General features: G+C 37.0%; 1 protein-coding gene across 2 annotated transcripts in view; it reads right to left on the bottom strand.

Annotated features, from left to right (window-relative positions):
- Nucleotides 1–11803, bottom strand: part of LOC107700021 (nuclear RNA export factor 1-like) — a 13274-nt gene extending 1471 nt beyond the window's left edge. Inside the window, exons 1-20 of one of the 2 annotated variants that reach the window (XM_016501509.1) lie at nt 11563–11803; nt 10289–10505; nt 10040–10205; nt 9831–9914; nt 9637–9741; nt 6882–6962; nt 6726–6795; nt 6546–6634; nt 5771–5878; nt 5580–5689; nt 2183–2219; nt 1955–2026; nt 1816–1871; nt 1619–1726; nt 1472–1533; nt 1065–1180; nt 943–985; nt 538–610; nt 276–458; nt 104–164 (exon numbers count right to left, since the gene is read on the bottom strand). In XM_016501509.1, coding sequence (XP_016356995.1) covers nt 104–164; nt 276–458; nt 538–610; nt 943–985; nt 1065–1180; nt 1472–1533; nt 1619–1726; nt 1816–1871; nt 1955–2026; nt 2183–2219; nt 5580–5689; nt 5771–5878; nt 6546–6634; nt 6726–6795; nt 6882–6962; nt 9637–9741; nt 9831–9914; nt 10040–10205; nt 10289–10505; nt 11563–11596 — 1875 coding nt within the window. In that variant the 5' untranslated portion in view covers nt 11597–11803. The remainder of the gene's footprint in view (nt 1–103; nt 165–275; nt 459–537; nt 611–942; nt 986–1064; nt 1181–1471; nt 1534–1618; nt 1727–1815; nt 1872–1954; nt 2027–2182; nt 2220–5579; nt 5690–5770; nt 5879–6545; nt 6635–6725; nt 6796–6881; nt 6963–9636; nt 9742–9830; nt 9915–10039; nt 10206–10288; nt 10506–11562) is intronic. The other variant, XM_016501510.1, reaches the window with a different exon arrangement.
- Nucleotides 11804–13278: the final 1475 nt, after the last annotated feature.

Here is a 13278-nt window from a genome sequence, read left to right as displayed (position 1 = left end):
AATCCCCGCCCTCACCTTTTTTTTTTTTTTTTTTTTTTTTTTGAAGTGGCATTTATCGGTTTTTGTAAATGAACTCATTTATTCTTGTGAACTACTAGTGTACCTTAAGGCCAGTGAAGATCTGAGCAGCCCTGTCAAAATCCCAATCGTTGTCTTGTAGGCACCTGAAATAACAAGAAAGTTCAGACCTTGACAAGCTATCCATCTTTATATGATTCTAGAAACTGAACAAATAACTAGCAAAAGCAATAATGAACATATATTGTAGTCCTTACTTCTGAGACCATTCTAGGTTCATGCCAGACATTTGGGAGAAGGCAGCAAGCATTTCTTGTTGTGGGGCGGACAGAGTGGGCACAGGGCTGCTGGACGGCGTGGGGGCTGGAGCAACAAACGCACGTCGAATTTCCTCCATAGTGGCATTTCGAACGAAGAGCTCGTCATTCACAATGCACAGACTGAAGAGTTGAAAATATGTTACGATGATATGACCAATGGCACATGAAGCCAAACACATTTTTATATGCGAGATCTTACCCAGCAGGAACAGCAGGAACAGCAATGAACACCCGGGAGAAGGCTCTGAATGAGTCTCGCGATTTGCCATCTGCTTAAATAAAAAAATAAAAATAAAAATGCGAGTCACAAAACTCTCTCAGTTCAGAGTAAAGGTCCTTGTTCAGATTCCAAAATTTTCGCATGTAAAAAAATAAATAAATACGGCCTCACGCTGTGTCAATCACATTTACACACTACCTCTGAAACTTTCATCCGTCATAAACATTTCTTGATCGGGTTCGATTTTATGTTTTTTTGCATCTGTAGCATGCATTTTGAGAGGAAAGGATAATGCATGTGAAAAAAATTAAAGGGAAAAAAAAAAACGCATATGAGAATTTCTGACTTTAAATGTCTGACTCAATGATTTTAGATGGAACTTACTCTCTTTGAAAACCCCACTGACTGTAAATGCCAACAATGTAGCCTGCAAAAAACACAGATGCAATTAGAACCGCAAATCTGAATGCGAACCATGCAACCAGAAAACCGCAGGTTTGACTCACTGTGTAGGTGTTGACGTCTACGATCAAGGAGGCGATGTCATGTTGAGTTTTGGGGAGTTCGTTCAGGAAAGCCACCACGTTTAATCTTGTGTGTTTAATCAAACGAAACCGTGTAGCTGAAAGGAATTGGCACAACTCATCACACACAATTCAGGATACAATTTAATACTAAAGGTGCGGCCACATTTATTACTGCTGTGAAATTTTGCGCAATTGAGAGTTTTGTGTGAGGACAAGAAGTTCCCTATGCAGGTTTCACTTGTGTTCAAGTTGCTCACTCAAATTTGAGCAACAGAAAGCTGCTTGGGTTTTTTGCCCAAATGCAAAACTTCGCTGAAATATGATCACACCTTTATGTTGAAGTTAGAGGACAGAAACTTGATGCAGATTATTTAATAATTACTTACTGGGGTCGTCTTTCATACGCCTGATATTGCGGCAGTCTTTCTGATACTCCCCTAAACTACTTCTGCAGGCAAAAGAATGAGGAAAATGTTCAGTACAAGTCAATAGTGGTTGGCTAGATGATAGAGGAGAGAGAAGGTATACTGTACTTTGAAGCGTTTTGCAGGGTGAAGGGAATGCTGAGGGAGAAAGCTGCTCCGTCATGGTAGGCGTCCAGCAGGGGCTGTCTGTCTCCGGAGTCATATATGCTGTAATACCTGGAGGGTGAGACAGATACGTGAACACATTGATCTGAACATTTTAGTTTTACTGCTGGTGTGCTGTATTAAGATCAAAGAATACGTACTGTTGCAGGAAACAAAGGATGATGTTCTTGATTTCCTCCGAGCAGAAGTAGCTAGCCTGTGTTTGAAGTAAAACAGAGGTTAAGAATGAAAGCCAAATATAGGCATCTCAGTGAAGAAAGTATGAAAGCTTGACCAAACCTTGCAGGGGGGAAGAGTCGCAGGAGCAACTTCCAAATCAAAACCAATGGGAGGCGGAAGGACGTGTCCATCCTGTTGTTAAAACAATAAACAGACACACAACACGTCAAATCTACAATTTAGCCAAAGAGTGAATGTGACTACATATTCACTTCTTCTGGTTACCACAGTTGTATGTTCGCAAGCTAATAATGTTACACCAACAGATGAACACTGTGGATTTCCTACCAGTTTGAGCAGCTTGGGGAATCGTTCCCGAACGGCACTGTCCAACAATCACAAAGACACAACAAGAGAGACAACGTTAGCAAAGACTGCACACGTGCCAATGACACGGTCCAACACAAACTCAAAAACTTAAATCGGGCCATCTTAAGTACGGGACAAATAGGTAAAAAGCGATTCAATCAGAGAAATATTTACTTACAGACAATTATCCATCAGGCTTGAGATATTGCAAAACTGTGGATTTACACAGTTTACACATCACAGTTCAAAAGTTTGGGGTCGGCAGGATTTTATTAATGTATACTCACCAAGGCTGCATTTATTTAATCAAAAATACAATAAAAACAGTCATATTGTGAAATGTTACAATTGTATAACAATAACTTCTATTTGAATAAAGGTAAATTGTTCCTTTAATGGCAAAGCTGAATTTTCAGTATCATTACTCCAGTCTTCAGTGTCACATGATCCTTTAGAAATCATTTTAATATGCTGATTTGGTGCTCATGAAACATTTCTCATTATTATCAATGTTGAAAACAGTTGTGCTACTTAAAATGCTTGTGGAAACATTTATAAATTTTTTTCAGGATTCTTTGATGAACAGAACATTAAAAAAAAACCAAACAAAAAAAAACACCATTTAAATTCGATTTTTTTCCCCCACTCAATTTAATGAGCCTTTCTGAATATTAATTTCTTAAATAATAATCTGATCTTACTGACCCCAAACATTTGAACAGTACTGTGACAGTTTAAACAAACACCATTCTTTTAATTTGAACAAACAGCGAAGGTTTGCTGAATACTTGATCAAGTTTGTGTTGTACTTGTGTGAATGAAAAACGTGGGCATTTGAGCCATGGCACCAATCAGCCAATCACAGTCCTGTTCCAACTCCCTCCCAACCCCCAGCACAGTACTTACCCATCCACAATACTCACCACCGGTGCCCCCTACAGGCCGAAACACAGACATACGCAGGCTGGCAAAGGATGGGGGCAGTGGGGTGTTGTGAGGGGTAGAGTTTGGTGAACATTCACACCATCAATCAGTCAGTCGGTCGGTCAGTATTTTGTTTTTAGCACATTTAGGAAGTGTACTCAGTGGAAAGGGGAGAGTTTGAGGTACTTGGACGAGATCTGACATACTGGTGGTTCTTACGGTCAAAACTCTATGGGGTACTTTTTTTTTCAGGCACTAACATACAGATCAACAAACGTTGGCATGTTAAATTGTTAAAACTTAAAGTGTAAACTGTTCATTGGGTGCTTTAATCGTTTTTATTTATAGTTGTATTTATTATTTATTATAGACCTAATAGTGAGTAAATTTATCTACACATGGGGAAAAAAATGACACTTATGGATGAACCACAGAGGAGACAGTAAAAGAAAAACTATACAGCGACAAACCAAACCAAAAGAGTGCGAGTCAATAAAATCAGAAAAAAAAAAAAACAACAACCCAGAAGAGCACAAGCGTTGAGCCCTGAGCCTCTGCACAGATCATAATATGATCGAAACAAATGAGTGCTATAAAGGTGTATGGGTTATTCACCCTACTTCATTTGGACCCTACTATTAAATTTAAGAACAGCAGGGTATTTATTCAAACTATTAATTGAAGCTTCATTTGAGCCCAGACACCTTACGTTTCTATTGCTTATTTAGTCTAATTTGTGGTAATTTGTAGCCTATTTGATATTGAAATAAATATTTAAAAAATTGTTTCCTGTGATCTTCCTCCAGGATTTTCTTTCAATGTTTTGTCTTTGCTGAATTGATGATCAGATGTTTTTTTCTCCAAAGTGCTCTAGGACGAGGATCATGAAAATGGTCAGTCTGACCAACTATCCTCCACCTTGGTTTCAATACAGAAACAGAGAAAGAGAATTGCCTCTGCTCTCATTATTCATTTTGCACCATGAATAAAAGCTCACGTTTCTGAGCAGTGCTTGGCTCAAGGTTTCTCTTAAAAACCTCCCCTCTCCTTCTCCACCAGTGGCATCTCCTCACAAACAACTCATCTTCTTCCTTGAATGGTCTTCTTCATCTCCAAGAGGTTGGCTGTGGCCAGTTTTGCGGCTGTGCCTGCCTTAGGTTGTCCCAGAATCAAAAGGTGGGATCTTACCCGTCGTTGACTAACCAGCCTCTCACTGGCCACACAGCATCAGCAGTACATCAGGTGTTAGACATGTGCAGGGCGGGTGGAGGGAGGAGGGTGCCAGCATTTTAGACAGGTGGAGCACAAAAGTACTTAATAGAGCATCATCTCCAATGGTTGTTCTGTCCTTCTATGCCAACTTATTCATCTGCATTCTGGGGGGTCACATGCAGAAGCTGCTGCTTAAACTGACTTTACTGAAGTATGAGCTAATGAGATTTACAATATGCTAAATTGTTTTAGAAAAGCCAATCGCTGTGTTCTGTGCAAAAAGCTACAGGGCCAACAGTGAGGGGGCAGAACAAAGGGTCGGAAAAAGCAAGAATGAAGCAACGCAAGTGTGGAAAGCATAAAGAACCAGAGGTGTCGACAAACTTATGCTCCTTACTGGACTGCCACTGGAACTCGGAACAAGTAAATATCATTATCACATGCCTGATGATTGAACTAGCGGAAAATAATCAAGAGCTCACTGGTTAATGAAAATAATACACCCGCATATTACAGACAGGCTTGAATGACCATTACTTTAGCATTTAAATCACACATAGGGTTCTTTTTTTCTTTTTTCTTTAGAATAACATGCAGTGATTGGGACAATTAAGAAATAACAAATTGTTTTCATGTGTAATAATAATAATAAAAAAAAAAGTAGGGACACTTTCTACCAAGAATGTCCGTACAAATGTCACGTCAGACTCTCTCTTGCCAGGGATTAATGTTTCTCTCAAAAAAATTCAAATTCAAAGTGAACCTCAACTCACAAATCTGAAATATTCAGCACATTTCCCTTTCTAATGACTGCCATGTTTTCTAGGTGTATTTTACAAACCAGTTATAGAGCCATTAACACCCCCACTCGTTTTTTTTTTTTTACTGAACTACAAGGGGTACGGCTTTGTATATGCATGCATTCATGTGCATATTCACACCAACACGCACAAGTATTCTGTTTCAGGCCTGAAACATACTCTACGCAAGTACGTGAACACAGACGCTTCTGTGTGAGCATGAGTTTGTGTGTTTTTGAACACACTGCAATTCATAACGCAACGCATGTATGCATTGCATTCTAGTACATTACAGAAAATCAATCAGGTTAATATCTATAGCTTTAAGAGCATATAGGCTTGCCGAGTAACATAAGAGCGCATGTTTCAAAGTACTGCGCTTGATATTTATGTACTTGTGTATAGTATTATTCTGGCAACAAATGGCAGAGAAGACTAACCTGACATAGTCGGCCTGGTTCTTGTAGTGTCCACATAAAGGATTTCCCTCCAACGAGAGTTCCACCAGCTTCAGACCTTTCAGTTTATCAAGCTCTCTCTCTGTCTTCAGCTACAAGATGATACAATGACACATGACTGACGAGCCTAGAAGAAACAGTAAATCTATAGGTGTCAGAGAGCATAATCATACCTCATTATGTGACAGATTGAGAATCTTCAAGTTGGGAACTTTGTTGACAATATCCGCCAAGTCATCCAGCCTGTACAACCGGTTGTTGCTTAGGTTCAGACAAATCAGCTGTGAAAGGAAAAAGAAAAAAGTTTTTTGATCACATCTACAGAGTTCAACAATGTACACTAACGCTCAAAAGGTTCTGTAAGGGGTTGGTAAGATTTTTAATTTTTTTGAAAGAAGAGACTCTTATGCTCACCAAGACTGCATTTAACGGATCAAAAATACAGTAAAAACAGTAATATTGTGAAATATTATTGCAATTTAAAATGTTTTCTATTGTAAAATATTTTAAAATGTCATTTATTCCTGGAACCACAAAGCTGAATTTCAGCAGCCATTAATCCAGTTTTAAGTGGCACATGATCCTTCAAAAATCATTCTAATATGCTAATTTGCTGCTCGAGAAACATTACGTAAACAGTTGTGCTGCTTAATATGTTTGTAGAAACCATGATAGATTTTCTTCAGGATTGTTTGATAAAGTTCAAAAGAACAGCATTTATTTGAAACAGAAAACTTTTGTTACGTTCCAAATGTTTTTACTGTCACTGTTGATCAATTTAATGTGCCCATGCTGAACATTTATTTTTATGTAAAACATTTTTTAAATAAAATACCAACTTGGGTCTTACTGATCCAAAATTTTAAAAGGCAGTGTACATGCCTGCTAAGCTTTTTGGAAGAAATGTACATTTTCAGGCAATCATGCAAGAAAAATGTAACGTTGTACCTCAGGAATGTTCTCCTCGATTATTTTGATAACCGCCAACATGGAGTTCCTCCGATTCAAAGTGACCTCAATATTTTGAGAAACCAAATCTGCCAGAAAAGAACAAACATTTGAGCCTTCAACAAGCCAAAGCAAATAAGCGTTTTTGTTTGGAGAAAGATGACTGCGTGAAAGTCCAACCTGGATCGACTCTGATGTTGTTCAGATCAAGAGCCTGCTGTGACCCATCAAAGCGTTTAGCCATGCATTGCTGCAGAAGACAGTCAGTTATTATCCAGAAATGAAATGAATGAAAAAACATCCTCTTAAAGGTTGCTGCAAGTAACAATCTCTTACTTTCAAATGCTCCAAATCTGCGGCCTTCAGATCAGTGTGAATCAAAGCAGGTGGTGGGCAGCTGTTCATAATAACAGTCACCTATCCATCCAACAGATTGACACCAAATTACATGCTGGTTAAACTAGAAATTCTTACAAAAATCTGCACATAAACAGATTCATGTATTTTTTATGGTTATTACTTTAGAAAAATTAAATTAGAATGATGACTACATGCTAGGGGTGTGACGAGACACTTACCCCACAAGACGAGACACAAGACTGGGTTCACGAGAACGAGACGAGATTTTTAGACTTTTTTTTTTTTTAAAGCGGTCATATGATGCTGCTAAAAAGAACATTATTTTGTGTATTTGGTGTAATGAAATGTGTTTATGCGGTTTAAAGTTAAAAAAACATATTATTTTCCACATACTGTACATTATTGTTTCTCCTCTATGCCCCGCCTTTTTGAAACGCGTCGATTTTTACAAAGCTCATCGGTCTGAAAAAGCGAGGTGTGCTGTGATTGGCCAGCTATCCAGTGTGTTGTGATTGGCCTAATACCTCAAGCGTAAGACGGAAATGTTACGCTCCTCACCATACTGTTGTATTCCCTCAGCGACCAGCACGGATCAGCTCCAGGCATGACGAAGCGGATATCGTCCTCTTTTGGAAGACCAAACAAAGTAGTTTCGCTTTCACAACGAAGCACACAGCGTCTTCAGGATATGGCGGCGGCAACAATACTACAGTGAGAATAAAAGTTACGCCTTCTTTCTTTGAGTGAACATTTGGGCGGCGTTATGCAAATCTTCCCACAGAGCGACGTAGGTATGTTGGGGCGTGTTAGAACGAGCCGTTTTAGGTAGGTGTGGCTGACTCTTAACTTTTATAAAGAATATCTCTTTGGATTTGAGACTTTAGTCTTTGCAACTTTACAGATCTTCTTTATGCACCAAGAGCTTGTAACACTCCAAAGAGAAAGGAAAAATTGAAATCGCATCATATGACCCCTTTAAGAAATCCTCAATGATGATATAGGGAAAAATAGTCTTTTATTCAACTGAAAAACACAAAATGCAAAAAAGTAGGTGCATTTTGAAATCAACTTGTACTTTATGAAATTAAACATCTATTTTAATAAATTTTATGCAGTAATAAACAACATGTAAACACTGCAAAATGTTATGCCACAAACCCAACTGACAGGCAAGTAATTGCAGAAAAATTATAAATAGTATAAATAAAAATAAATAATAAACAACAAATATCCCTTTAAAGTGGAAGTGAAGCAGTCAGTCAAGTTTACATTATTTAGTAAACTGATTTTCCACTTTAATAAAAAAAAATATATATAATAAACACGATTAATGTATCCATTTAAAAGAATAAAGCAGTGGTTCCCAAACTGGGGGGCGCGGCAAGGCTGAGGGATAGTTAGTTAGGGCCCTATGAAATCAGTTTTATTTTTTTCCAAATTCCGTTTTTTTCGTTGTAATTTTTCAGGATCCCGTTTTATTTTTTTTTTTCGGTTTAATTTTTCTCGACTCCTTTTAAATAGTTAAATTAAATTTTATTAATTAAAAAGCATGTCTAATTAATTAAAACCATGAAACTTATACATTTTCACATCAATTTATTAAAAGTTTAACAAAAATGACATGTCTTGGGCCCTATGAAATGTTTTATTTTCTCTCACCATATTATTTATATTTTTTACTGTTACCAAATTCTGTGTTTTAGCATGTCTAATTATTTGAATGCATAAAACAACTTAATTTATTCATTTTGTTTTTCTTAAAGTAGCCTTGTGATTTTTTTTTCCTTTATTCATTTTTTGCCTTATGAATTTTTTTCCCCTCAGAAATTCTGTGTTGTTGTATTTAAATTTTTCTGGTTATCAAATGAAGGCATAAAACATTAATTTAATTTATCATTTATCTTTTAATTATTTAAACATGGAAGAAATGTTTTGTGTGATTATTCCTTAAAAAATAATATTCGTTTCATTTTAGTAGTAGTAGTAGTAGTAGTAGGCTATGTACATTCTACTGAAAATAGTTATAGGCACAATTTCTTCAAATCAAACCGGACTTTTATTTTGACAGGTTGCCGTGAATACCTTTACAGTTCTGTGTATGAGATATGACGCTAGTTTTACTCAAATCAAATGCTCATGAAGTGACTCTCAGAGCAGTTCTGGAGATATTGTTCATGTGTTTACGTCCTCATTTAGTGAGACGGCAGACGATGAAATCACCGCAAGTGTCACGCGCACTTCAGTGTGTGTGTGTGTGTGTAGTAAATGAAACTGCGTGTCTGGGCCATTCATTAACAGACAGGCAGAACATGCAGGATTCATATTTAAATCGACTTTTGCGGCTTAATATTTACATATACTAGTCCATATCATGATTTGATTTAAGTGTAATGACCTACTTTTGCTTAATTCATTCAAAATTTGATAAATTCCGTGACATTCCGCATTAAACTGTGAATTCTGTTTTTATGACTGGATAAAGACTACATTGCGTAATTTTCCCGCTTATCATGCGGCCACTTGCCTGATGTGAACAGAAAATATCCTACATACCACCACTTGTGAACGAGCCAGTGTAATGCAAATATATCTGAAAGGTCTGCGCGAGGATATCGTCACGTTCTCGCGAGACACATCGGATCGCTCGCCACGAGATCTCGTCACACCCCTAATACATGCCATTTCTGCCATGTTTCAATGTTTATGAGGCATTGCATATAATGTGTATTACCTTATATCCATCTTTGTCCGTTATTTTCCGTGACACTTTAAACAAAGCGTTAGCAGTTGTGGAGTCTTCAACATAAAACTGGGCCTTGTTGCCATCAGTGTGATACTGTGCCAAAAAAAAGACAAGTCGGAAGAGATTTAGCAATTTGACATATTGGTGCTTTTCTATATAAATGCATTTTAGTGTAAACTTACATGAACGGCATGGAATGGCATGGAACAGACGCTCTGAAGCGAAGACAAAAGCCAATCTTTGTCATATTTCTTCCCGAAAGGAATCTGTAACAAGACACAAAGACAATCACAATGTAATATGCCAACAAGGTCACGAACGTACTTTAAATTAAAGCCTGATACATTAATAACTGCTTAACTCATGTGCTATTAATGTCTAATGTACTAACAGTCATTTTAAACCAGTTCTTGCGGCTTCCATCAGAACCACCGCCACCTCCACCACCTCTGACTCCATATCGATTGCCACCTCTATCGTCATTTCCACCTCCACCACCACCACCACGTCCACCTTTGCGATTGTCGCGCCGATTCTGTGGCCGGCCATATGGATTGCTGAAAACAAGCATAAAATCTTAAGTACTGAACCTCAATGTTTATGTAAGAAATTAAGTATAATTATGCCCCAAAGTGCTTACAATCTGCGCTGGGCACCACTGTCTTGAGGACCTTCTGCCATGGTCACATCTCCATCATCATCCTGAAGTCTGGACCGAGGACCAGGGCCTCCTCCACCACCACCGTGACCACCGCGATGCCTCGGCCGTGAAATCTGATCGCTGTACAGGGGGGCTCTGAAAGGGCCTCTGCCTTTACGGTTACGATGCTTTGGTCCACCAACACGGTCATCATGCTCTGAAAGAAGGAAGATGAAAGAGTCAGAGGTGTGAAAACAGGCGTTTAACAAATACAAGTGACATAATCCCTGTAATCAAACAAGTGCTAATGGGCCACTGCTTGGATATTGGCTAAAACGTTAATTTTGTTGCTGGAATCATTTCACACTATATTACACATTACCTGTGCCCCTACAGAGATTGTTGTCCATTTTTCCCAAACTTATGACTAATTTTCAATGAGAAATAAGCATTTCAGTAACTAAATGTTTGCTTTAAATAGATTAGATTATTATGCATGCTGTTACTTGGAAGTATGTCTGAAACCAGTTTCTTTAGAAGTTGACTTCATATACAAAAATGTTGCTCAACTATCTTGTTTAACATGATTTTAACCCTATAAAGCTATATTTGATACCTGAAAGATCTCTGAATTATCATCATAATCAATACCTTTTAAATATCAACTTATATTATTGGAATATATTTGTTTTTGTTATTTCGTTTTAAAGCTTCAATAAACTGATCCATTTCAAAAAACTACATTTCTTGAGTACCATTTCGTATGTCCGTATGTCAGTCTTTAGTTTTAACCAGATGTTGAACACTGTGCATTGCTGTTGGTCTGAGAAACAATGAAGGCAGGAGATGAACTACAAAACTATGACATTTGCTATAAGGCTCCTCGGAGGCCAATATTACAGCAGTTCAACATGAACTCAACACACATTACCACCATGTGGTCAGTTCACCCCGCTCAATATTCTTTTCACAACCTTTCACAAAATATAACATTAAATTCCGCAAAATCGGTTTGGATAATGCGTTTACCGTTTGTCTGAGATAACAGCTAACAACAAAAACATATCACGCACCTACAAAAACAAAAGCTAGCTGGCTAGATGGTACTTCTGTAAATTATAGAGTAACGTTACACGCTGACAGACTACACAGAGTTAGAAAACGGTCTTTGAGAATCAATAAGACTGTGAATAATCTTAACTAAACATTATTCATGTCAAACAATTTAAATGGAGGTGAGCGGCTGAGCGCTTTTGCTAACGGCTCAAACTTACCATTATAGTAGCGCGAGTCGTCCGCTGTCGCCATCTTTTAAGAAGGCTTTAACGCTACTTTAAATTTAAAATATAGGAGTTCCAATCGTTGTTTTCCTATTTTTTTTTAATAAAACGAAATCGAGAGAAAATAAGATAAACGCTTTGTAGGATTGCAAGATCGGAAGAGATCCTTTCTCGCCAGTGTTTTGTGTGAGAATAATCCGTCTCAAATGCAGCTGCGCCACGTTCTTCTTCGAATATCCAGTGGAGTGTTTGTAATTCACTTCACTATTGCCTCCTAGTGTTGGACAGTAAAAGAGTTCTTCTTCTTCTTCTTCTAATAACGTTTTATGGCGGATGGCAAACCAACTTCTGGTGCATTTACCGCCACCAACTGGACTGGAGTGTGGAGCACTAATAAATACATTTTTTTTTTTTATTTTATAAAAAAAAAAAAACACACACATTCCTAAATTCTCCTGATTAATCATATTCCTTTAATGTATTTAACAATAGCACCATATATTTTACCTTGTTCTGCATGCTCTTTCAAGAGGTTCCAGTAAAAGAGTGACTGCCGATATGGATATTGACTTCATGTCTGATTTATTAAATAAATAAAAAACAAATAAACATATGAAGTAAACGCAAAATACGAACATTCTTCCTTTTATAATGGTTTACTGATTTGCTCACAATCTCTATGCAAGAGAATAAAGCAAATATACCAGTAAATCTTTGGTTAGAGTGGACAAATATGCATGAATTTAATTAAATAAATATAAAAAATAAATGCTTCCATAATAGGATTAATATTCCATGTAGTGTTGGAATATTATTTTATATAGTAACAGTAATAATAAAAATATCATAATCGTAATTAAAATATTATTATCAAAGTTAATAATAATACAATTACTAATATTATTATTATTATTTTAGTATGTTTCCCAAATAAATGATACTTCAATGTCCTCTTTATTTTTCATAATATGTAACATGCTTCTCTTTAACAAAATATGTTTTGCATTTTCTGCTGTAAAATAAGTGAAATTGATGAAACAAATTGTATAATATCCCAAGAAGTTGAGCGGAACTGCTTAGCCATGGTAAAAATTTTTGTGATAACATCATAACGCAGAGGAACACACCTACAGTAGTTACACTTTACATGCAAAACTGATATTGTAACAGAACCACAGACCTCAGTAACGACAGGTTAAAGCATTCTCCAGTGTTTTGTGTGAGAATAATCCGTCTCAAATGCAGCTGCGCCACGTTCTTCTTCGAATATCCAGTGGAGTGTTTGTAATTCACTTCACTATTGCCTCCTAGTGTTGGACAGTAAAAGAGTTCTTCTTCTTCTTCTTCTAATAACGTTTTATGGCGGATGGCAAACCAACTTCTGGTGCATTTACCGCCACCAACTGGACTGGAGTGTGGAGCACTAATAAATACATTTTTTTTTTTTATTTTATAAAAAAAAAAAAACACACACATTCCTAAATTCTCCTGATTAATCATATTCCTTTAATGTATTTAACAATAGCACCATATATTTTACCTTGTTCTGCATGCTCTTTCAAGAGGTTCCAGTAAAAGAGTGACTGCCGATATGGATATTGACTTCATGTCTGATTTATTAAATAAATAAAAAACAAATAAACATATGAAGTAAACGCAAAATACGAACATTCTTCCTTTTATAATGGTTTACTGATTTGCTCACAATCT

The sequence above is a fragment of the Sinocyclocheilus anshuiensis genome, unplaced genomic scaffold (genome assembly GCF_001515605.1).
Source record: "Sinocyclocheilus anshuiensis isolate Anshui unplaced genomic scaffold, SAMN03320099.WGS_v1.1 scaffold1023, whole genome shotgun sequence".
In the NCBI taxonomy this organism is placed as follows: domain Eukaryota; kingdom Metazoa; phylum Chordata; class Actinopteri; order Cypriniformes; family Cyprinidae; genus Sinocyclocheilus; species Sinocyclocheilus anshuiensis.
Note: the sequence above shows the minus strand (reverse complement) of the source record. Positions and strands in the feature narration are given on the sequence as shown.